We start from the raw sequence: 26,939 nt of genomic DNA, 5'->3' as shown, positions 1-26,939 counted from the left end.
TCTGAAACACTTGCAAAACATTTGAAACATTGCAAACGCATGCAACATCTAGATCTAGTTTTGCAACATACAGATAAAACACTTGTAATAAACACTTCAAATATACGCTTGCAACATACATGTTAGGCAACATCCGGATATATTTCTGCAACATCAAGATGAAACACTTGAAACATATGTCTGAAACAACTAAAACACTTGAAACATATACATGCAACATGTGTATATAATCATTGCAACATACGCAATATTCAGATGAAACATTTGAAAACAACTTCTAAAACACCTGAAACACTTGAAACGTGGCTTCGCCGGCTGCCACGACCTACCTGGTGAGGAACTACGGTAGCCAACAAACGGTGCTTAGGTGCAGTGGAGAGGGAGGATGATGGTAGGCAAACGGCTGGCACGGTGAAGAATGCCACGCCGGAGCCGTCGTCGTGTACCACGTCGCGTCAGCTCGAAGAACTCGACGACGAGTGGTGAGTGGCGGTAGGGAGACAGGAAGACAGGCGTCGGTGATCGGGCGCGGTGCAGCACGCCGCTGCGTTGCAGCCATGGTGGTGCGGGCACGGTAGCGCGGTTGCGGTGGAGCACAACGCGGCGATGCATGCACGGAGAGTGGGTTCGAGAACGGATGCGGGCACAGCGGCGATTCAAGAGAAAGGCGAGAGAGATAGACGCGTCTTGCAGATGATAGTGTTGCCTGTTGGATCGTTCGGACGGACGTCAAGACCCATCAATGGGCGTCCGGACGAGACAGCCGCTCTGGCCACAACATTTCGGCTTGTTTATAGGTATTTGAGATAATTTCCACGCTCCAAACGGTCAAATTTTCGGTCAACGAAGCGGTTGATCCTTTGTCCATCTGCGTATCGTTGCATGCAGATTTTGATAAAAGAAATCAGAAGTTCAAGAGTTCAGCTTCAGAATTTCTGGGAAGATGAGATGTTTCCCACAGGCCGTTGAATGACCGGGGTTTATCCAGATTCCAGACCAAAAGACAGCACGAGCTCCGGTTGTGGTGTACTAGGCACTAGCAGATGATCTCGGCCGTTAGACTCTTAATCGGACGGTGAACGGCGGTCGTTACCGCGAGCGGTCTCAGCGAGGTGCAGCCGTGCTGGGCGTCCGTCCGCTCTGGTCCTGGTCGCGGTCGGACACTCGGCCGCGATCGTGCTCTCCTCTCTCCACCGCGCGGTGTGCTGTGTCGTCACGCCTCGCAAGTCGCAGGCGACACGAGCGTGTCTGGGTCTGGTGCAGGTCAGGTGGTCGTGTCGCCGCCTCCGCTCCCGCCCCTCGCCGCTCCGCGTGTCACTCGCCGCTTCCATTCCACCCCGCCCCCCGGCCCTTCTCCCTCCTCGCGCGTCGCGATGAAATAGGCGCAGGCTTGAACGAGAGGACCGCGCTGGGCACCACCGCATGCTAGAGAGGGGCGACGGGAGGCAGGGAGGGGAGCCGAGGACGATGGCGCTGGGCGTGGTGTTCCACGGCGCGCAGCCGGCGCTGGATCTGGCGGTGGCCGGGATGTCGCTGGCGGTGGTGCTCGCCTTCTTCGCCCTCGTCACCACCGTGCTATGCTCCGCGGCGTTCCTCCACCACTCTAAACCCGCCGCGGCGTCATAGCCGGCACCACCGCGCCGCAACCTCTGGGTACATTCCTAATCGTACGCGCATGTTTCCCGATCTCACTGGTTTCATTTCGTGGCCAGTAGCCTGGGTTTTGGAACAAATTCGTCTGCGCTGTCTATGCTTATTCTGTGTGGAACTGAACAATGGCGCTCGGTGCTATGTTTCTGAACTGTAGATGGGAACATGAGATCTATCAGGAATGTTAACCGCTATCTCCCTAGCATTTGAGTGTGCATTGTGCTGCGTTGCATTAGAATCTCCACCCTCCATTTTTTGTATATAAGACGAAAAGGCCGTACTAACTACTAAATGGGATATTGAAGCAATCTCATCTGTGATCCCGAAATTTAAATTTAGGCTCTAGCAGTTGCCAGATGTGTACATATGTTTGCAGAACAATTTCACAAACTAAGCTAGTAGGTAGTGAATTTTATCTTCCATGTTGCCTTGGTTGTCTTTTACTCTTTCTTGTGACAAGTTCCCCAGTAGATAATTCAGAGTGAAAAGCTCCTTCCATTTGTGCCTATGGTCCTTCACAGGTCCTGTCCACCGGTTGAGGACTGTGGTATCTCTATATTCCAGTTTGGGCCATTCATATACTACTCAAGATTATCCTGTCTGGGTAACTTTGAATCTTTGATGTATGAAGATTCCTTTTCAGTTGAATTGTGTATGTTCAAGGTTTCCATAGAAAGGTAAAGGTTTATACTGCTATAGGCACACGTTATCAGCAGAGGGATATGAACTAGCATCTACCATGACACTTCTTTTCTCAGATACGCACGAGGACTGCACATCATTGCATCAAGAAGGAGAGAGAATATTTACAAGACATAAACTCACACTACACCTTACTTGTTTATGGAACAAACGGGACTGAAACTGAAAAGAAAACTCAACTGGAACAACTGTCTACCATGACACTCGATGAGGTAGATTACCCATAAGACTAGCCACAACGTCAGTGTTCTACCGATGCTGAAAGAAGGGAGAGAACGTTGAAGCATCGAATCATCCCATTGTGCTCACCGATAATGAATCATAAACAGAATGATTCGAGTAGTCTTCTTGCCTCGATGCTGAGCAAATAAACAATTATTTCACAGCCAGCTGTTGGTTCCTACCCTGGGATGGTTCTGATGATTTGGTCTAAGCATCAATGTAACAATGTTTTGCTGATGGTTCCTGGCATGGGCATGAGCTGGCATACGGAGAAAATTTTCAGCACAGATCGTGGTTAGTCTAAGTGTCGATATTGGCTCCTCTGTGGTGCTGAAATTTTGGCTCTATAAGTTGCCAAATGTGTACCTATAGTTGCAATTTCTGAACATTTCACAAACTAACCTACTAGGTTGGGAATTTGCGTCTCCCATGTTGCACTGGTTGTCTTTCTTGTGATTGGTCCCCTAGTAGATAATTCAGGGTGAAAGATCCTGATTGACATTCACCGAAGATTGTGCCTAAGGAGCTTCAGAGGTCCTGCATCTGCCTACCTGTCAAGGACCCTACCTGTCAAGGACTGTGATACCTCTATATTGTATTATTGTAGTTTGGGCATTCAGATACTATGACAATTCTTTTTTCTTGAATTGTGTATTTAATATGTTCAAGGATTCTGTAGAAAGATGAATATTACAAGGCACACATTATGAGCAGTGATAATGAACTAGCATTTATCATGACAGTTGACATTGTAGATTTGTTGTATGCCCATGAAGTGTCTATATTGACTTTCATCTTTCATCCTAGATATACTGTTTGGTTCACCTTGTATCCACTAGTTCAATCAAATGCTTCAACTCTTTACCATTCCCTTTAATAAGGCTTTCTTGCTCTATTTCAGGGATGGTAATACTGTTGCTGGTCTAATTCCTCCACATCAATTGCAGAGAAGGAGGTGCCTTAATTGACTGCTTTAGAGCACTTGCAGATGCAAAGAGTAGTCGATTGCACACATCAGGTGATAGCTATAGGCTCTTGTACCACATGTGTATGTTTCTTTATGTTGGTTTGTAAACTAGATGTTTGTACTTTGTACTATAGTTTTTGTAATCAGTCTCTTTCCAGATTTACATCTCATATAAATAGTATGTGCATTGTTTAATTCGCATGTTTAACAGCCAAACATGAAACCCTTGTGTCAGTTGATTTACTCTGAGGGCTCTAGCCCCTTTCTTTCTTCTTAATATAATGAAGCGCAGCTCTCCTGCGTTTTCGAGAAAAAAAAAGTTGATTTACTCTGGATGCTTCATCGGCAATATAAATTTCTCTCTTTCATAGAGTTTATTAGCTCTTTCTCTTGGTAAAATTGCCACTTTGCAGCCATATAAAGACATTTCAAATCTACACATACTGGGAAGAACAGTAAAAAACAATTAAGTAGAGATCAACCTTCGAAATATATCTGGAGAGAGTGCTCTGTTAATATCTATATAAATACATGCATTTTTTTTATATGATGCTACGAGGATGGCTAATAAGAGTATGTAAGGGGTACATATTTGCCCTAAGATCCCAAAAGCTTTGCATTCCCCGTGCTTCTACAGAGATTTTAGCTAGATTGTAAATGGTCGAGAGACATCTACAAGGGTTCTACAACAGTTACCTAACGAAGCTTGTTCGCGAAGAACAAGAACTACGTCTCTTGTTGTGGCCCCTTCTAGTGGTCTTCTCTTCTCCTTTTTTCATCTTGCCTGCTTTTTTGTCACAGCTGTTAGGGAGCTTGGTACGTATCTCATCTTGCTCACCGCTATCGTGTTCATGTACGGAATTGTCTCTTTTCTCATGAATTTTCTTTTCTTTGCCATTAAGCACCTTCACTTGAGCTGGTCCTGTGGAAGCATCGGAAGCTAATGAATCATAATCTCCATCATCAGAATCCATGTCGTCGTTTTTGCTTTTACCATTGCTACAGCCACTGCCAACATTACTCCCTTTGCTGCCATTGGCTTTGAGATCATCACTATTCACTGGGGAGCCCAGGTACATCGTCCACCCAGATTCGTTACTGTTGCACTCTTCAGCATTGTCACTGGAGGACTCCATAACAAGAGAGTGCAGGGACACAGAAAGAGAGGCCAAAGACAACACAAGGAAAGGAAGGCGAAATTATGAGAGAACTGAGGGAGCACACGACACACGCTAATACTTCTTCAGAACACCTCAACAACCCAACTTTGAAGAAGGCATTCTTGTTCTCACTCCTTGACTTGCAGCCTGAGAAGAGCATCCAAGCCCTCTCGTCTCTCTCTCTTCAAAGGGCAGACAATGCAGGGTAGGGGTTGAATTCCATGAGGCTAAGAACTATGCAAGGTGGTTGCTTGTGACTGTGTGGAAGCTTGTCATGGGGCTGAAGAAAGGATGGCAGTGCCTTTAAATTGGAAAGTCAGCCTATCCTTCCAACTGTTCCTCATAACTTTCTCAACTATTTCTGTACCTTCTGTTGCTACCAAAGCCAGGGGGGAAACATTTGCTTGCAATGCAGTGTTCCAGGTATTTCCATCTGTAGTCCATGTGGCTTTGGCCTCTCACCTCATGGTGGGGGGCCTGTCAGAGGTATACGTGCATGGGTTGGGCTATGATTTGGTAGGATTGGAAGATTAGTATGAGGCTGGCATAGCTCAAAAGGTTTCTTGTCGCTGCTGTGTCTGCCTGTCATGCAAATGCGTAACTTGTTTATGACACATCTCCCTTGCATTACAGGACCAGGAGAACATGTCTTTTGTTTGCTTTAGCATCTGCGTGCAGACAATTACCAATTAGGCTCAGCCATTAGATTCCTGTGCCGTATTTTTTCAGTTTTATCGTAATAATCAAAGGTTGCATTCTCTTTGTGAACTCTTGAGACTGCAGTTCAATGGTTACTGACATCCCAGAGATGCTGAAAGTTTGTTACGTCAATACTGACAGGCTAATTGCACCGGTATATTTTATTCCGCTGACCTGGTTGTTTTTGTGTGGATCAGCAGATGCCAAACTTGAGTATGTGGCATCCTTTCCTCCAAAGTCGAGGAACGAACAAGGCTGCGACTACCTCTGCCCGCCTGAATTGACCCTGAAGCTTTCAGGAAGTCAGAGGCTGTCAGGGACAAGTGCTTGCGGTACTAGTAAGAAAAATGCTGAGCCCAACCCAGGTTGATGCATTTTTTTATGGTCATAGTCTCATAGAGATGATAGAGTACTGAACCCCTGAACCTGCTCACGTGCGTCTTTTTCCACCGGCCATTCATTTTCTTTTCTGACGAATGACACAAGGCACTGCCAATTTGATTAAATACTCTGGTCCAGTTTGAATTATGTTCGTAGTGGCCCATGTGTTATTGATATGAGATTGTTAGATTCAAACCCATTTACACCATGAGATTGTTAGCTTCAAACCTATTTACACGAAGCTGTGAACAAAATCGACAGTGGGTTTGTGGGAGTCTAGAGTCCGGTTAACATGAAGTGGATAGACTGGATTGAGCTGTTTAGACTCCTAAGTTTTATAGTATTACAAGTGGAGGCGGTCGGCACGATCTTGGAAAATTGGGTAGTACTCCCTCCATCTGCATTTCCAATTGTAAGACCCTTCCATTTAAATTGTAAGATGTTTTGATTTTTTTAGGTACATTATTTTTATTATGTATCTAGATAGTGGATATGTACATAGCAAAAGCTAAGCCAAAACGTCTTACAAGAGATAATGAATAAATAAAAACAACAAAATACAATTAGAGCATCTCTAAGAGTACCCAAAAGAGTCTCAATACAGGAATTTTGGCAAGATTGAAAAAAATTATCTCCAACGACTCCCAAACCCACCCCAATCTTTTGGCACTTGGAAAAAAAAAGCGCCCCCACACGCTTAAAGTTGGACGTGTGTATCATCGCCCCAATCTAGAGGTGCAAGGATGTGAGGAAGGAAAAAAGAGGAAGGAAAAAAAGTATGATAGGGCTCCTGATGCAAATGTATGAGAGAAATAAAGTATAAAAGTGGTTAGTGTGATTTAGAAATAGTTTAGAATTTCTTATGTAAAATTATCTTCTATCTTTTAGGCGCGAGATTTTGAAAACTGTTGGAGTTGTAGCTTTTTTATATCGCCCAATATATGTTGCAAAGGTTTGGAAAAACTGTTTTTGGGAGTACGTTTTTTAGATACTGATGGAGATGCTCTTGTATCAGCATTGCAAACTACCGCAGATACAGGTGCAAAAAGACAACCAAGACCAGGGCCCAACAGGATCCACATCCGCGATGCGATCGAGGGCCTTCCTCCCAATCATATTATCGGCCCTGCGCCATTGCCTGTCGATCCCGATCATATTATCGGCCCTGCGCAATTGCCTGTCGAGCTGCTAGAGGCCAGGCGTCATCGTTGATGAGTCCTCAAATATGCTCCCTAAAGTCATGGAAGGCAAAAGGACAGCCAAGAGAGCACCATCATCAGCCAGACAGCCACCTCTATCCAACTTGGGCAACCACTGTAGGACCAGCCTAGAGCCTACCAGGCTACCACGGCAGCCACTACTAGCTAACTAGCACGTCGGTGATGGAGGTTGTATTGGACTGCAAGTAATAAGATCCCAATCATATTATCGGCCCTTAAAATACTTTGTCTGTAGTCATCGTGCTATTAGGAGAGAAATTCAATATCGTATACTGAGATAAGGATGCTCGCCATCTACATACAAGGAACACAAGGTCTAGATAACGGCGGCGGATTTAGAATGGCCGTTTAGGAGTGGCTTGATACTTTTCTTTTCTTTTTTTCTTCTTCCTCTTCATTTCCTTCATTTTTTCATGTAAATATACTCCCTCCGCCCCCTTAATATTTGTCGTTCTAGACTTATACCGAGTTACCAAAGATGGTGGCAAAAGACTCTATCACCCTTATGGAGCAATCATTTAACAGCTGCAACTTAAAATGAACAAGTCATTAATGCTTGGTTCTTGCGCGGTGGTGTGGGAGGGGAGAGGGATAAGGGCGCCGGCTGCAGCAAATAGCTAGCGACACGCACAAAAGATAGAATAAAAAAAAGAAGCACAGACATGCAAACACATGCTAAGAGCAAGTATAATAGCAGGCTGTAAGCCGACTAAATGCTGAGGTGGAGGAGAGAGGGGAGGAGAGAGAAGAGAAGCGGGCTGTAAGCTTACAGTCGGCTTGGGCACAAGAACCAAGAAAGTCTGTGAGAGAGATAAGTGGGCCATGTATTAACTGTAAAGAGCCAACTACTATATGAGTGGGCTGAGAGAAGGCTGTAAGGAACCTTACAGCCAGCAAGCCGGCTGTATTATTAGCCTTGCTCTAAGAGGAGAGAGACAGAGATAGATTTTATGGGGAAGCGTGCGAGTATGGTGATTTGCTCGGTGCTAGCGAGTTCACTTCTACTCCTAAATATAGTATAAAAAATTCATCTCGCTAGCTATTTGAGATGTCGTTGGGACAGCCTAAGGCTATACAGTCTGTTCGTTTGGCTGTACCTTGTCGTAAATGATCGTAAATTTTTAGTTGGAACAGTATTTTTCTCTCACACAAATTAGCCAGTAGTACTTCTTTACGAACCAGCAACAATACGAATCAGCCAACTAAACAGACTAATAGCCTGCTACACTGTCGATGGGCAGGTGGCGTGGTGACATGGTACTACATTTACATATAGAACTCATAGCGACAATTAATTGGGGATAACGTTTGAAATCTAGAACGACGAATAAAAGGTGACAGAGGGAGTATTTAGGTATGTAAATCTTGATACTATTTTATATATAGATCTAATTAAACTTAAAAAATTAATTCCAAGAGAGAGAGAGAGGGGGTAGTACTAAGCATTGACTTAAAAGTTTGACTTCTCAACAGATAAAGATCTACCTCTTTTTAGAGGAAGTACTAGTATTCACTTAATAATTTTCTTTAAGGCCAAGATATTTAGGGGCTGTTTAGCACCGCTTCAGTGGGCTCCGGCTCCCTACAAAGTTGTACTGCATTGTAGCACGAAGCCGGCTCCGGCTTCTGCAATAGACAATTGGCAATGGAGAGGAGCAAGAGGAACAAAAAATTTAGGCTCCGACGGCTTATCTACAGTACTGCAACAACGGTATTAAGAGTTGGAGCCGCACGAGCCCCTCCAAACATGCCCTTGTCTATGGCACAGCCAGGGACAGAACGGCCACGACCCTGTGTCTCACTCTCACCCCGGGTGCCTGGTAAAGCTGGCCATGCCCTGTAGCTCCCATCGTCGCCGACCCTATATTATTATAGCCTACAAACTCGGAGACTTTGACCTCCGAGACGTGCGATGTTCCTCTGTTCTCTGCTGATTGAGGCCACCTGTCGACCTCTGATCTCTTCGGGGGAGGCGCTCATGGTCGTGGTCATGGCTGCCGGCTGCCCGTGCGTTTGTTCCGAGTCCTCCGTCTCCGTCTGCGTTGTCGGTTGGCGTCTTGTGTTGGGGAGAAAAAAACGGTTGCTTGCGTCTGAGTGCTCACAGTGAGTGTTGTCGGCGTCGGGTTCTCGTGGAATCTCGGCCGGTCTTGGGCGCTTGGCAGATAGCGTTCCGTGAGCGTGACTCCAGGTCCGTCGTTTTGTTCAAGGCTCAAGCTCAACTCTCCGGACTCGTTTAGATTGGGGTTATGAATCAGTATTTGGCACTGTAGCATTTTTGTTTGTATTTGATAATTATTGTTCAATTATGGCCTAAGGCTTAAAAGATTCGTCTCGTAATTTACAATCAAACTATGTAATTAGTTATTTTTTTTATCTATATTTAATATTCCATGCATATATCCAAAGATTTGATGTGATAAAGAGAGAGTGAAAAAACTTATCATCTAAACAAGGCCTCGGCATTTTCCCTGAGCTGTTTCTACTTTCTAGGCAAAATAAAAGAAGCACAGTGCATGTGTCCTCTATGAGAAAGTTGTCTGTCAGCTGAAATGCTCGATCGAGTACGTTTCACGGGAGGAAAGATCAGTACAACTATATACTACTTCCTCCGTTTTTACTTACATGTCACGATAGTTTTATCCTAAGTTAAACATTACTATCTCTGATCATCTATTTAAAAAAATCTTATAGTTTCACAACATATGAATTCTAGATAATGAAAGTATTTCTCATATAGTCAATCTAAAAACATAAATCTTATGTCATGAACTAATATAAATTTTTAAAATCGATAGTTAAAAATATAAATATTTGACCTAGAACAAAGCTAATAAAAACGGAGGGAATACTAATATGATTCTTTATACCAGTAGCATACTACTTAACTCCGGACTTCTAACCTTCGCTTATGTGGGCTTGTTTGTTTGATTTTAGGGATATAGACTTCATTGCTGGGACTTGACATGATAAGAGTATCTTCAATAGTTTTGAAACCTCATTCCTAATCTTGATTTTTTTTGGTAAGATTAAAAAAAACCCGCTCTCCAACAGCTCTTATCTTAGCTCCTAATCTTTTCGCACTTAGAAAAGTCAATCCAATCGTGAGGAAATATACCCATAATATAGGCCAATCTAGAGGTGGAAGGACTCGAAGGAAAAAGAAAGTAAGAACAGAATTTCCAAATAAGAAGTAAGAACATGTACAACAATACAAGAGAAGAAAATGAGTAAAGTGGTTAAAGTGATACAAAAATAGTTTCGGATTTTTTATGCAAAATATCTTTTATCTTTTAGTAGCGAGATTTTTTGAAAACGATTTGAAAATCAACTTATATGCGGCAAACCTTTTTAGTCACCCGAAAACTCATTGATTACTTTTTTTTGAATTATCGGAGATTCTCTAACAATACAACAACATGCGTAGTCTTTTCAACGACTCAACGGACGGGCCGCTGTTCCTGGATCTGCGCTCTCACGATCTGGCCCAAGATTTCCATGTCTGCGGCTCGCGGCCCTGCCCCGCCCTGCCCTGCCCCATCCTGGCCTTGCGAACCGACCAGATCCATCAGATCAATCCAATCAGGCGTAACTGTTTCGTGTTCCTTTCACCTGTGCCGCGGTACACGGTGTGGGACTGTAGGTGAGTACTCCCTCCGAACATGTGTCCAGATTCGCTTGTCGTGGCTGATTCCGTTGCACAGGCGGACTGCATGTACAAGGATACCATAGCATGATAGAGCGCTGATGACACGTTACGATTTAATTTGTTAGGTATACCACCTGACCAGCGAGTCCGTGCACCAATTTGATTTGTTACTACTAGTATATTAGTAGTGGGATTTATGTTCTTCGCATCATATGATTGACTTTGTGTTTTTCGGATTGGTTTTGGGCGTCTACTCTTTAAATCTAAAAAAATGAATACCTTAGAACTTATCTTTATTGCGTTTATATATAATTGTGGACTGATTCTTCTTCATTCACTGAAGAAGGGTGAAGTCGAAACTCTTTTTCTATTATCTAGAAAAATTAGTAGCCGAGCTTAGATAGAGCTCCATCCCACGGGACGTTATCATTTCAGACAGGGATGCAAGTGGACTCATGTTTCAAATAAAGATGGTGAGTTTTTAGTGGACATGGTTAGAGGCTTAAAGCATTGGCAATGTGTGTACTCCAAAAGTTCGCTACAGCTAAAGAGTCACTACTGCTGTCATCTGCCACTCTAGTATATTGGTCCTGTTCGCTTGTTTTATAATTTGTATTTTTTGGCTTGTCTTTTTAGTCGAAACAGTGTTTTTCTCTCATAACAAATCAGTCGAAATAATGTTTTAGCTTATTTTTTCAGCGAAGCGAACGAGGCCATTGTGTGGCTGAGAGAATAATACCCACGCAACAGGTAAAGTAGTTGTGCCAAACACCCTGGAGATATTCGCTATAGGCCACCTATACCATGGTGCAAGTAGTCCATAGGGAGACAATAACAAAACTTATTCATAAAGCTATAGGTGGCATATACATTTCTATCTTATCTCATCTACTATGGTGCGGCATAGAATTTTGTATTAATAGTAGACCTAATCTTTATAGTGAACTTATCGTGCCACTTGCTACAGTAGGGCAACTAACACATGACCTACTACTGTAGACTAGGCAGTCTAAATATACATTGTCGATGTCCTTAAAACGGCTTACCTCCGTAGAGTGATGGGGTGAATAAGAAAATTTTCGTAACACAACTCAATATGTTATGAATGTTTCAGTAACTAAAAAGGTTTATAAAACCTAATTTCCGTAGTTGCTGCAGATTTAATCCTTAGGTCGCTGGTTCGAATCTGGCAGGTCGGATATTTTTTTGTTATTTTACATTTTTTCTTTTTTTGCCTAGACCATAGCACGTGTTAGTTATATATATATATTTTTTAATTATACTCGATTTAAACTTTCAAATAGCCGCAGGAATCCCATTTGCATCCTTTTCGAATTCAAATACACCAGGGGATTTTAACTGCTTAAGAACGCTCGAGTACAATTGTACAAAGGCTTCTTCAGACACCTTTCTAACTTTCTTGATTAGTTAAAAAAAGTAAACTTTCTTGATTGAATTGATACGACACTCCATGTACCCTGAAGCAAACCCTCGATTGATACAGTCCGAAAGCTGGACACTGATGAAAATTAAATTGAGTAACGGTGGAAACCCCATCCAAACATCTCACATAAACCACAGGACCAAACAAAATTTGAATTTGGGCACTCAAGAAGGATACGCCCAATTGTTTGTGGTTAAGGTAAATTTGTTATAGGACATCCTTTAATAATGATACCATGGAGCATACTCACATATTTAGGGCTTTGCATCCGGTAAAATGTATCTAAATTTATATCTAGATCTTGTTTGGCATGGCTCCTCCAATTTGCCCTAAGAACGAGCCGACGGATGTGGCTATCGGGGATCAGAGGAAGACGCGACAGAGATCGAGGGAAGAAGGAAGAAGACCTTGAAAAGTTGAGCCGATAACGAAGAAGAAATAGGAGAGGAGAAAAAATAAAGAAAAAAGAGAAGGGTATTATGACTATTTCATTTTATTTCTACTATGAGGAACTATTTTGCCAAACTGTGGGGGGTCTGACGTCAGGTGCCCACGGCGATGCACATGGGCCGCACCAATAGGGACGGTCCAGCCCACAAGACGAAAGCTTGCGGCGCACGGCATAGCTCAGCGCCCGCCACAAGGCATCTCGGCGGCATCCTAAAGATCGCGTAGAATCTGTTAGAATATGCTAAATGCATGATTCAATGTATAGATTATCTCTTACCTGATCGGACTCTGACCTGATCAACATGTAACCCTACCCCTGGGCTATATAAAGTGGGTAGGGGACCCCTTAAAACCCACGCAATCATATACGATAGTCAATACAAAACAACGTGACACAGGATTAGGGTATTACGTCAAATTGACAGCCTGAACCTGTATAAATCTTATGTCTTGTCACCATCTCACTCCTGATCTTGCTAACCTCTCCGATCAATTTACCATCACGGGTAGCCCCCTCGGTAGAATGCCGAGCATCTTTTGTCGATAGTTGGCGCGCCAGGTAGGGGTGTGCGCTTGATCCCATGGCAGGCCAGATGGTACGTTTTCCAAGCTCGCTCCTAGGCCCGGCCAATCCTTCACGGTCAGATCTATCACCTAGGTCATCAACACCAACGGTGACCGGGAGATCATCCAGCCGATGCAGGTCAACCCTGCGCCGATTGCGCCTACATCTGCGCCAGCAAATCCGATCTTGGGAACTCTCCCGTGGTCGCCTTCCTCTCCGGCAACTAGACCACCGCTGCCACGTTGGCAGAGGAAGCCCATCCAGCAGGATGATCTGATCTCCTCCATAGATTGGGTCGATGAAAAGCTAGCCGAGTGCTTGTCGCTCGTAGAGTCGGTCATGGATCGAACTCCTCACAACGACGAGTCTTCGCCGCTCTAGCACTTCACGACGGTTCACACCAAGCATTCTACTCGATCACGCTGTCCTCTCTCTAGATCCGATCTGCCTAGGGCCGAACAAGAAGCTCTAGCGTAGGATTCCATGGTTGCCTAGCCCTATGGACTGGCCAACGTGGCTACCATCTATCAAGACGCCTTGTGCAAACTTTATGCCGACCAGATCAGCCACGTTTACCTGCTCTCCAAGCCAGATCTGCCCATCACCGACCAGTTTGCTCCGACGATCAACATGGTTCAGATCCAGCAGCTTGACAGAGACTCCATACTCCCCATCTTAGAGGAGGATTCAAGAGCCAAATCTGAGGGCTCCACCAAGACCATCATCGACGTCCTCGTCGAGACCCCATCTCCACCCAGACGTTTCCTTGGGGAAGTTTTCTTGGTCAGCTGTGATAGCCCCCCTCGAGACAAGGAAACCGATTCCCAGCGTGTCACTCGGGAACACAAGAACGCCGACCATGCCAGACGCCATGTAGCGGATGGCGCCGCCGCAGCGGCAGGAGGTGACTCTGATGAGCAGGGCAGCCGCCACATTGCCCACAATCTCGATGATGAGTTCCTATAAGTCGATGGGCACCAAGTCTAGCCGACGCCAAGCGCCAATCTCACGGTGGCCATGAACGAACTTGGTCGGCTCCAATAGACCCCTAAGCTCACCAAAGCCACCACCATGCTTAAGGCAGTGGCAGTCTAGGTTCTCGAAATCTGTAAGAATAAAGCTCCATCTCACTCCACCGGGTCCAACCGGTCTAGGAGGTCACGGCGGTCTCGCTCCAACCATCAGTGGTAGCTGTTTCTAGGCTGGTGGCCCTATCTCCAGAGGGGGTCACGAGGCAACCAAATTGTCAACCTCGGGTAGCCGCCATGCTACACCAACCCTAACGACAATTAGGAAGTAAACCAACCCCATGGTGGAGATGTCCAGAGCCACCTCAACCAGCTCCATGATGTTTGCCATTGCATCAATAGAAACCGTAACTCATGCCATGAGGGTGAAATTCTCCGCCGATAGGAGTATGACCGAGAGTGGGGTGACCCCAAAGCGGCCCTCCAACCACTCGAGCTGGCTAACTCTAGCAACGCTGCTCGCCCTGTCGTCTGACCTGCTGCCGATGTTGTCACCCCATGAGCTACGGGAGCCACCGCTCCATAAGCCATCATTGATGATGCCATCATCACTGATGGCCCATGAGCTTTCATGACAAGGCTCCATGCCGTACAGTGGCCCACCAACTTCTATATCTATAGAGTCTAGCCGTATGATGGCCAGGCCAATCCTAAGCAGTGGCTGATGAGTTACGCCATTATCGTAAAGGCCAGCGGTGGCAACCCAACGTCATGGCAAATTACCTACCGGTTATGCTCCAACCTGCCGCAATGAATTGGCTCACTAGCCTCCAGCCAGATATCATTGACTCTTGGGATGACCTCAAGAATATGTTCATTGAGAACTATAAGGCGACCTACGAGCAGCCAGCCACGAAGCATGACCTGGCGAGGGTTTATCAGAGGACTGGAGAGATTCTTTAGAGCTACATCCAACGTTTCTTAGAACTAAGAAACCAGATTCCTAACATCCTCAAGGCTGAGGTAATCACCTACTTTGTCCAAGGGCTCTACCATCACGACGAGCTCCAAAGGAAGTTCAACAGGAAACCACCGACATCGATCGGTGAGATGTTCTAGATGGCCAACCAGTATGCCGATGTTGAAGAAGCCAAATAACGCCACAAGGAATAAGTCGACCAGGCTCCCTGGACTGATCGCCCAACACGCCGCGATGATGATCGTCGCAAGGATAGATGCCCTAACGACCACGACCGCTGTCATGACGATCGCGATAGCCGATCTGATGATCGCGACCACCATGATAGGCTAGAGGGTTCTAGGCAAGGGCAATTGCGACGCCATCGACCAAACAATTTCATTGCTTCCATCGAGCAGCCTCGTGCCAAGCATAATTATAGCACATGGTTTGATAAGATGCTGGACGGTCCATGCCTGGTTAATAAGGGCATGAAGCACACCATGAGGGAGTGCATGGGCCTTGCCAAGGCCCTACTCGACAAGCAGAACAAGAAGCACGATGACCGCAATGATGACATGGGTAAGGGTCATGAGGCCCTTAGAGATGCATGCAACGCTTTCCAAGAACCCAGCAAGACCGTCCATATAATCTTCGAGGGCTGAGCAACTACCGAGAACAGGCATGACCAAAAGCTCATAGGATGGTGAATCCTAGTAGTCAAAGCTACTAGCACCATCACCAATCCTAGGTACCTCCCCTGGTCGGATCAGCCCATCACCTTCACCAGGGCCGATCAGTGGGCGGAGATTCCTTACTCTGGATGCTTCCCGCTCATTCTAGATGCCATCATTCAGAAGGTCCGCTTCATGAAGGTTCTCATCATTAGGGGAAATGCCCTCAATATCCTCTTCGCCAGCGCCCTTAAGGAGTTGGGCCTCTCTAAGCAAGACTTCACCATCGTAGATTCTCCATTCTAGGGGATTGTCCTAGGCAGGGCATCTCAGCCTCTTGGTGAGATTATGTTGCCTGTGTAGTTCGACACCTCTGACATGTTTCGCATTGAGTACATCACCTTCCTAGTCACCAACTTTGACACCACCTACCATGCCATTATTGGTTGATCGGTGCTCACCAAGTTCATGGCCATACCATAGTTTTCCTATCTAGTGCTAAAGATGCCAGTGCCTAGAGGAGTCCTCTCTCTGTAGGCCAACCTTGCCATCGCCTACGATTGTGAGAAGGAGAGCCTCGCCCTTGCCAAGGCCTTTGACCTCTTCGCGTGCATGGAGGCCTGCCTCGTCGAATCTAAGAAGGTGCCCAAAGAAGCTTAGGAGATCCGAACGATGGAGGCGCCCCGGAAAGCTACTAAGGACAAGGACACCAAGGAAGTGAGCCTCGGCCTCGCTGATCTGGCCAAGACCGTGAAGATCGGGGCCTACCTAGACCCCAAATAGGAAGACACGCTCATCAGCTTCCTACGTACCAACGCAGACATGTTTGCATGGAAACCTGCAGACATGCTCGGGGTACCAAGGGAGTTGATCGAGCACTCCTTACATGCCTCGCCGACTGGCAAGCTGATCAAGCAAAACCTTCAATGATTCATGCAAGACAAGAAAGAGGCTATTAGGGTAGAATTAAACCAGCTTCTAGCAGTCGGATTTATCAAAGAAGTGTATCATCCCAAGTGGCTGGCTAACCCCATGCTTGTTCAAAAGAAGAATAAAGAATACAGAATGTGCGTTGATTACACCAATCTCAACAAACACTGACCTAAAGACCCCTTCAGTCTCCCTCGCATCAATGAGGTCATAGATTCCACCACCGGTTATGAATTGCTTTCTTTCCTAGATTGCTATTCTAGTCATCACCAGATCTCCTTAAAGGAGGAGGACCAGATCAAAACATCCTTCATCACGTCATTCGGCACCTACTGTTACACCACTATGTCCTTTAGACTCAAAAATGCTGGTACGACGTATTAGAGGGCCATCCAACGGTCCTTAAAGATCAAATAGACCACAACATTGAGGCCTACATCAATGATGTAGTAGTTAAGTCGAAGACCACCAATAACCTAATCGTCGACCTCGAGCAAACGTTCAAAGCTCTCAAAGTATACCGATGGAAACTGAATCCCACTAAGTGTATATTCGGTGTCCTATCAGGTATCCTTCTAGGCTACATCATCAGCGCTCAAGGGATTGAGGTGAACCCTAAGAAAGTCTTGGCCATTACCAGGATGCAGTGGTCGACCTACGTCAAAGACATCCAAAATCTTACGGGATGCATGGCGGCCCTGAGCCGCTTCATATCATGATTGGGTGAGAAAGGTCTCCCCTTCTTCAAGCTGCTGAAGGCTAATGAGCGTTTTGTGTGGATAGAAGAGGCCGATAAGGCCTTCGTCAAACTCAAACAGTTCCTAACTTCGCCTCCAATTATGACTGCGCTGCAATCTAGGAAGACTCTACTAGTTAACTAGTTTACATCACCGCGACCTCCTAGGTTGTTAGCATGGCTATCATCATCGAGTGCGAGGAGGCTGGGCATGCGTACAAGGTCCAATGACCTATTTACTTCATTAGCGAGGTCCTGAATGAGTCTAGACTCGATATCCCTAGGTCTAGAAGCTTCTGTACGCAGTCTTGATTACATCCCACAAGCTCCACCATTACTTTGAGGATTACAAGATCACTGTAGTCACTGAATTCCCTCTCGGTGACATTCTCCACAACAAAGAAGCCAGTGGGCGCATCATCAAATGGGCGATCGAGCTCAGCACCTACTCCATCGAGTTTAGGAGCCGACCGACCATCAAGTCACAAGTTCTGGCAGATTTTATCACCGAATAGACTAAGATCCAAGAGCCTATCCTGGCCGATTGCCCCGAGCATTTGTAGATGTATTTCAATGGGCCCCTCAACATCGAAGGTGCTAGGGTAGGTGTACTATTCATTATTACCTCCAAGAACGAGCTCCGCTATGTACTCTGGCTCCACTTTTTGGCCTCCAACACCACCACCGAATACGAAGCATGCCACCATGGCCTTCGTATCACCTTTGGGCTCAGTGTAAAATGCCTCATGTTTTTTGGTGACTCCACCTTGGTCATCAACCAGATTAACAAGGACTGGTCCTACGCCAGCGAGAAGATGGACGCCTACTGCGCTAAGATCAGAAAATTGGAAGGCAAATTTTACGACATCGAGTTTCATCATATTGTTCAGGACGCTAATCAAGCAGTCGATCGCCTGTCTAAACTAGGGTCTTCTAGAGCTAAAGTCCTAGTAGGTGTGTTCATCCAAGATCTGATGACTCCATCCATCAAGGAAGGGCAACCGGTCGATGAAATGCCTCCCTCCAAGCAGTTTGTCCTGGCGGTGCCTACCCCTAGCCCTGATTGGAGAGAGAAGTTCATCAAGTACGTCACCATAGCTGAGGTCCTAAGCGACAAAATAGAGATGTAATGACTTATTCGTCGTAGCAAGCACTATGTGCTCGTGGATGGCAAGCTCATGTAGAAGAACACCAAGGAAGAATTGTTGTAGAAGTGCATCACCCAAGAGGAGGGCAAAAAATTACTACTCGAGATTCATGCTGGCTCATGTGGCAATCAAGCCACCTCCATAAATCTAGTCAGCAAGGCTTTCCGAGCTAGTTTTTACTGGCCATCCACCATGGCAGACGCTGAGGCACTTGTTCGACACTGTGAAGTTTGCTAATTTTTTACTAAACAGATACATGTGCCAGCACAAGCCCTTCAGACCATCCCAGCATCTTGGCCCTTCGCATGCTGGGGATTGGACATGATCGAGCCTTTCAAGCTAGCTCTAGGAGGTTTCAAATTTGTATACGTCGCCATCGACAAATTCTCCAAGTGGATTTGAGGACATCATGCATCGCTTTGGCCTACCAAATAGCATCATAACCGATCTAGGCTCTACTTTCACCGGCAATGACTTCTAGGATTTCTATGAGGATCGGTGCATCTCTATCAAATACGTCTTGATTGCTCACCCTAGAGCCAATGGCCAGGTCAAATGGGCAAATGGCATGATCTTAGATGCCCTAAAGAAGAGACTGTACAAAAAAGACGAGAAGCACCCGGGCAGATGGCTGAAGGAGTAGCCAGCCGTCGTCTGGGGACTCTGAACTCAAAGTAGTCATAACATCGGTGTCTCCCCATACTACTTGGTGTATGGCTCGGAGGCTGTCCTACCAGGTGACATTGCCTTCCGAGCACCGTGGGTTGAGAATTTCAATGAAGAATAGTTGGTTATCGCTTGCCAGGAAGATATTGACTATTTGGAAGAAGAATGCCTGGTTACATGTGTTCGCATGACTAAGTATTTGGAAGGCCTATGGTGATATTACAATCGCAACATCCATGAGCGCTCCTTCGCGGTTGGCGACCTGGTTCTCCATCGAAAGCAAAAGACCGATGGCTTGCACAAGCTATCATCACATTGGGAAGGGACATTCATCATCAAGGAAGTCACACGACTAGGGTCTTATCTGCTCTGTGACTCTGAGGGGATCGACATCCCCAACCCCTGGCACATCGATCTCCTTAGGTGTTTCTACCCTTGAAACAAAGATATGTATTTCTCCATATTTGATGATTTAATAAAGATTTCGCCAATCATGTTCTCCAATTGTATTGTCCATTATTTTCGCTACTACAAATAGCTTCTCCACATTTTCTCTAGTTTTTCGCTATATTTCTCCAAACATTAACTCTCCGGTTGCTCTCCATAATTTTAACAAATCCACAACGCGCTATTCGCTGACTCTTCATGAGTATAATCGCCAATAAATGCTCCCCTGAGCCCACCGATCAGCTACGTTCTTACCCACGCCATCCAGAAGCGGCCCTGGTCTCGACTTCCTCCTACGCGTGCATGAGCCATGCTCTGCGCTATGGACAGTCAGCAGCGGCTCCCTGGTGATGCTCTCTTCTCTTAAGCGTACACGGGTGCTAGTCACTCCGCTCTATAGAGCTTGGGGGCTAGTCAGGGCTGGTGATGTGATACAAAACTAGTTGGAGAGCATATAAATAATATCTAACATATGAACTAAACATAACTCTGAAACCAACATTTAGTGTTCAACAAAAGTCGCTAAGACACTATACATAACATTCAAGCATAAGTTTTTCTCCTAATCTACTGGGCATGTTTTGGTCTTTTGACGAACAGGACGATGTCACTGGCAAGCTTCACCACTGCCTCCTCTACCTCATCCTCCAACTTCATGATTTTCGCCGCACTCGTTCCTCGGGCATAACTGGTCATTATCACTTTGGGTTTTACCGAAGGATAATGTGACCGCAACACCACAAGTGTGTGGATCACGACTCCTTGCGTGGCGCTATGTGTGAACTCCTTGAAGTTCACCTAGGCCCTCTGGCATCGATCTAAGATCGGCCGGGGGGCACATCACCGGGCAGCTGTGTCGATCCCTTAGTTGGTTTGAAGCTCACATAGTCAAGCACTGGTTTGATCCCTCCTATCACTGCCACTAGCTTGTCCTCCCAGGCCTTCACCTGGTCTCCAAAGACTTTGAATTGTGCTTGGGCATTATACCGATACTCTACAACAAGACATTGGCATGTTAGTGCATGTTCCTAGCACTACAAGAGCAGACTCTGCAGAAGATACCCTCACCTTCAAGGTCCCTCATGACCCTCTTAGCTTTTTCCTCTACCTCTTCTCCTTCTAGAGTTGGGCGATGGCCTTGAGGGAAAGGCTGAGCTCTGTCTCTAGCTCTGCATAACAAAAGGTGCATAAGCAAGTAATGACATTGACCACTCATAGGACAAATGCTGAAGATCTTACCCTTGTGCTGGTTGGCACTACGGTTCAGCCACTCGGTCAGCGACCGGTTCTTTGCCTCTAGCAGCTGGTGCTCTTTCTCCAATGCTAGGACTTTCACCTTCAAGTCCTCCTCTCAATGGCGTGTTCGGGTTAGCCTTGCCTCGAGGTCCTTCACTAATGACTGCAACTCCTTGTTCTCCACAAGGACCGGAGCCATCTCGTCCAGTTGGTAAAAAATAGGTCCATAGAAGAAGGCAGCAAACAACATTGCTATCAATTTACCTCAATTCGGCCCATCATCACTGATAGGTTGGCCCGCAACCTCTTCACTTCCGTGGTCACCTCCTCCTCTACTAGCATGTTGAATTCGTCACCATGCCAGATAACCACGTGAAAAACTTGAGGAGGTTGGGTGGGCTCCTGTGGTATTTCTTCAATTCATCCAACAGCTATCCTCAAAGGAGACCTCCTCGAATGTTGTTGTGCCCAGCCAGGATGTCCGAAGCCTACCTCCATCACTGGCGATGCCTTGGGCACCGTATGTTCCATGGCCACAGGTGGATCTTGCGTTGTGTTTCCTGCCACATGTCCTATGGTCTCCGCTCCTACTCCAGTAGAGCCCACCAGCACATCTATAGTGCCCCACATAGCTTCATCGCCTAGCACATCCATGGGGTCACCCTCGTTGTGTGCCTCGCCACCAGCGGAGGTTGGACCGGTGGTAGTGGGTCCTCCACACTGAGGACGACTAGGTCCGCTCTTGCTCGTCCCTGTGCGGCATTGGGAGCTCTGGTCTCTACCCTATGTTGCCCGTCATCAATAGCTAATGGACGTAGCTCTTTAGTGGTCTCCACGCTAAGACAGTGAAACAAATTTGTTAAACAAAAGCATCAGTCTATCAAAGTAACGCAAAAAAAGGAGCACTTACAACAGCAATTCCCATCGGGCTATCCTAAAGCGGCGCACCTAACTAGAGCCACCCTGTCTGGTAGCAGAGCTGGCTAGCGTCTCCACCTCCCTTAGGCTAGCGGCCTCGGTAATCGCCGCTGGGGTCACCTGCACATGCTCGAGGACTTGCCTCACTATTTTGACCGCTGTTGCTGGGTTGATCCGAGCAGCCTCAGGGATTGCGGTCATCACCCTAGCCATCACCGCTCGGGTCGCCCAAGCACTCTTAGGGATTATGGCCATGGCTTCCCATGCTCAGCGCCTCTCCCTCATCTTCGCTCTAGCCGACGTAGCTGGCGACTGAAAGCCCTAGTTTGGTTTTGGGTAATTGATGAAACCTAGCACTAACCTTTGTCATGAGTTGTGATATGAGCTAGGTTGGTGCAATCCAAGTGATTGAGAAAGATGAGGTCCATAGAGATGGAGATGGACATGTATTGATGATGATCAAGCTCAACTTGGAAAAGAAGAAAGAGAAAAACAAAAATGGGCTCAAGGCAAAGGTATTTTGATAGGAGCCATTTTTGGTTTGTACTCAAGACACCATAGGGGGTGTGAGTGATTTAAGATCGATAGTGTGGCAGAACTGCCTAATCTAATACCTCTTAAGGGTACTTGTATTCCACTAGACACTGAGTACCCAAGCGAGGACACAAAATTATGCAGTTCTATCGAGCACACCCCGAGGGAGAACTTAAAAATCCACATTTTCCCATCAGAATCATAAATGAGAGTATAAAGCTTACAACATCTTTAGCCATTTCTTACATTGTTTAATACAATAATAGAATTACACATGTGATTAGAGTTTTAGTAGAAAAGAAAGTTATTTAATGATGTGTGAAGCATTAACAAGTAACCATCTACATACAAGATATGCTGGCAGTTTTTACATCTTTTCTTATAAAACCTTTAGTGAGGGTTATAAACAACACTACGACCGTAGCACGAAAGGAATCCTCTCTAAGCCCACCAGGAGGTTTCCACACACAAAAGTTGTCTACTATTTGTCTGTCACCTACAACAGGGAAAATAAAACCCTAAGTACTCGATTGTACTCAGCGAGACTTACCCGATAGAAGAAAGTAAAAGACTCCAAGGATATGCAAGGCTATTTGGCTTGCTAGTTGATTGCCCTCGATGGAAGCATTACTAACAGTGCATCCTTATGTTCCAAGTTTTTAGCAGTTGTTTTTAATTAATTAGCTAATCATTCTAGGTAAGCACCTATGCTACTTTCAAGCATGTGGATAAGCAATCAGAACCATTTTATCACCTTTCAAGTTTCAGTTCTTACTACAGTGCTAGACCATAGCCAAGTCAGTACCATCTCAAAGAAATGGTGATTCATGAATCAATGTATCCCAGCTGGGTACCCCGAAACACACGCCCCGCTTATACCCCAAGCACAAATGGAACCAACTTGTCCCACTCCTATCAAGGGGTCTAGGTCCCCATCCAAACTTGGACTCCAAGCCTCCAACACCTGAGACCCGGTCTTAGTATGGTGCTAAGACCTCCACCTAATACCCACCCCTAAAAGTTGGTTCGAAAAGAGCCAGAACCCATGACAAGAGAGTGATAAGTCTTCCCGCTCTCATAAGCAAGTATGTGCTTAGGATAATAAGTCTGTTACCTGACTACCATCCATAGCAACGGACAGTCCTCAATCGACGTAGGTGGAACAAGTGCAATCCGAGCCTCGCTTGAATGCCTAACCAAGTCTAGATCCAAAGTACCATTCTGCCTAGTCTCCAATTATCATCCATATATATTTCAGGAGATAGTATATAATAATGTTTTTCTATCTCTCGCGAGTGACAGGTAATCACTCGACTTCTATCGGATCCACCGGATACAATAGCATAGCAATCTACACGATCCTACCATACCAGTAAGACTAATAGGATATATGCAAGTGGGTTTCATTCAACTCCTCAAATCTTAATGCACAAACATGAAATAAAGTGCTGAATAATAGAGGTTATGCACTAGGGCTTGCCTGGGCAAGATGTAACCAAGGATTAGCATTCCACCATGGCGACATGATCACCAAAGCACCACCTTTGCTGCTACTTTGGTCGACTCCATGATCCATCGTTTCCTATTATGATGTTCGCAGATGCCACGCAGAAAACATAATTAACCAATGACAACCATAACTCTAAAAACACAACTATGCCTCGCAAGCTAACGGGCTAGCTCTAATGACTAAAGTACTAAGCTACGTATCCATGTCATCAAATAAGACCTCATTTCCAGAAAATGTTTTAGTTCTACAACCCTAAGGTGTTTTGACATTTTATTGATTAAATATATATATTCAAACTAGGGCTCATTTAGCTACCTTAGCAAACTAATTATTATGGAGCTACAAAAATTACAGTGGGCACCTAATAATGTTAGGAATTTACTATAAAAATTCTAGAGCCAACACTACTACCAATTCCTCACAATAATTCCTACAAGTTGATGTTTTAACAATATTAAGTACTTCAAATTAATCATGTAGATCATGATTTTAGGAACTGAACAAAATTAGTTTCACAATTTTTGGTTAACTACACAATTTTATATTGAATTTACAAGTTCACCTTAGAAACTAAATTAGAAAATACTTAGAAAAGGAAAAGGGCCCATGGCAACCATTCGGCCTAGCAGCCCATCTTGGCCCAACGCAGGGAGCAGGCGCATGCAGTAACCGGCCCAACATCGGCCCAAGGCGGGGGAGCCTACGCATGTGGCTCTTTTGCAAAACAAGGCTCGGTCTTTTAGACATTTAAGTAGAACAGCGAAGCACTATTACCATAGACTCAGGTTTTGCACAAATCACCCTGAGCCGTGTTGTCTTTACAATGGGGCGGTCCTCGACATTCTCGTGCGCGATGGCGCGGCGACCGGTGGCCACTCGCGGTCGCATTGAGCAAAATGGAACCCGTTCTGACCAAGCTAAGGGACTGACAACCACCTACGGTTCGGACAGCGACAACGGGTAGCGATGGGATACTGGGAGGTGCCTAGGACTATGCTGCAGTGATAGGCGGTGGTCCATAGTGATAGCGCTGCCATTTCGATGAACGAGGGAGATGAAAAAAGGAAAGAAGTGGTGCGTGAGCACCAATGGCATACCACAAGTACCACTGAGGCGTTGGTGAGGATGGGGAGGCCCTGTGTGACGTTGACCACGTGCGTGCGGCGGAGGCGGCATGGTCACATTAGCTCATCTCTAGTGGGACCTCTAGCGGATCTAGGGCGAATACCAGTACCAGGGGGTCAAGATGAGTCTCCAGTCGACTTGAATTGAGCAAAAACCAACCGTAACGACTTACCCCCAAACTTGCCATCCACGATGGCGAGATGATCGATGGCCACAAAAACACTAAGTTCATCTATGCCAAGGCGTGACAAAGCCTCAATAGGGGTCACCTGGCTAGTCTACTCCCTTGGCCACTTGCTGGTGTAAGGAATTGAACTACGAAGCTCCAAGCTAAGTGAATCGAGAGGTAGAGCGCGTGATGCTCCCGCTGTGGTCATGTCGTGGTTAGGCATAGGAGTGAGCTCGAGTGGATTAAGACAACAGCTTTGACCGATAGCTATAGTATGAGCATGTGCGCACATGTGATGAGACCGGGGAGGGCTTGGCACGACACACTTGAATTAGAGCGGCTGGACCCGAGTAGGTCGCATTGGCATCGGCTAGCGGGCGGGACAGGGAGACGTCTCATCACCATGGTGATCGGGGTCGTCGACCTAGACATGGCGGCAGGGCCACATGTCCAGAGGCTCGACACGGTAGGTAGGACGAAGGGTGGGGTGAGCGCCACGTTGTCAAGGCAGCGACAGCCGTAGCTCCGCCATGACCCCACACATGGCTCGGTGGCTGGACGTTGGTGCACGCAGACCGTGGCAGTGGGACTAGACCATTGCTAGCCAGGTCAGGCCACGCAAGGCCTAGACGGCCATGGCTTGGTTGCGATGTGACCCCGACGCCAACCGTGCTGTGCCCGCGGTGACCGCGAACACAGTCTGAATGGCTGCCCTAGGTGACATGCACGTATTTTAAAGCATAGCAAAAGTTACTAACAATCATAGTTGAGGTTCAACTAATTCCCCTATCGTAAAGTCCACATTGCCAATGACCTAGAAATGCCATTGCCATGACTAGAGAGCAACCAAGGAAGGAGATAGATGGATGCCAATATGAGCTCGTCGCTCTAAACACCAGTTTGCGAACGGATCGCCAACACACAGTTTCAACACGTTTTAGCGAAGTTTGGGAAATTTTTAAGAGGACAACATGACACCTAACACCACTACCACCTAAGCCATGCTCAAGTACTCGCTTAGAGTCCACCAATAGTACAAGAACATGAAGTTAGTGTTTAAACAATTTTGTTAGAATTTGAATGTTGAAACAACATTGTCTACTATCATTTCCAGATTTAGAAAAGGGCAAGGTCCTATTAGAACTAGCAACCATTAATGCTTCCGTCACAATTCTTAATATGTTTAAACCTTATTAATTTCAACAAATAAGCATTTCACACAATAGTCCATACTTCATACTAACCCATAGGAGCAAAACATTTAAGCACCCTTTTAACTATTTTGCTCAATATAATTCACCAATATGGCATTTTAAACATAAGTTCAATTTCTTGCCGATTAAACAAAAAGTTCTAGTTTAAATTTTGGACTCGATGTTTGAGCTACAAAAATGCTAGTTAACAATATTCACTTCCCAAAAATTAAAGTTGCACTCTTATCTATACTATTTGCTCATCATTTTTACATAAACACTATACACACGTTATATGTTGTTTCTGTTTACAGAAATTATTTTTCATTTCATGTGTGTTTTAACTCATTAAAATTTGAAAACTCGTTCGGCTAGATTTCTTGAGGCCTTAACCTAGGTGCTAAGCAAGTTCGTAACACCAGAGGTGTTACATATAGCCATACTATTAAGAGGGGAATTCTCATGGTTAATGCGGTTGTCAAGTGCCACTAGGTAATTGAATTCCATGCATATGCACTAGGACCTAGTGTGCTAACAATTAACCCTTGAAAATGCTTGTGAAAAATACTAACACACGTGCACAAGTGGTAAGACACTTTGGTGTTGGCACATAGAAGCAAG

General features: G+C 45.6%; 1 protein-coding gene across 1 annotated transcript; it reads right to left on the bottom strand.

The window, feature by feature from the left end:
- Positions 1-3,895: 3,895 nt before the first annotated feature.
- LOC136546412 (protein SOB FIVE-LIKE 4-like) lies at positions 3,896-5,257 on the bottom strand. Its single transcript, XM_066538392.1, has one exon. The coding sequence runs from the start codon at positions 4,675-4,677 to the stop codon at positions 4,234-4,236; it is 444 nt and encodes a 147-aa protein (XP_066394489.1). The 5' UTR covers positions 4,678-5,257; the 3' UTR covers positions 3,896-4,233.
- Positions 5,258-26,939: the final 21,682 nt, after the last annotated feature.

The sequence above is a fragment of the Miscanthus floridulus genome, chromosome 3 (assembly GCF_019320115.1).
Source record: "Miscanthus floridulus cultivar M001 chromosome 3, ASM1932011v1, whole genome shotgun sequence".
Lineage (NCBI taxonomy): Eukaryota > Viridiplantae > Streptophyta > Magnoliopsida > Poales > Poaceae > Miscanthus > Miscanthus floridulus.
This window is presented reverse-complemented; position numbering and strand designations above follow the sequence as displayed.

What these genes read in the sequence shown, in the direction of transcription:
- LOC136546412 (XM_066538392.1), bottom strand. Translation starts at nt 4,677, where the DNA reads ATGGAGTCCTCCAGTGACAATGCTGAAGAGTGCAACAGTAACGAATCT.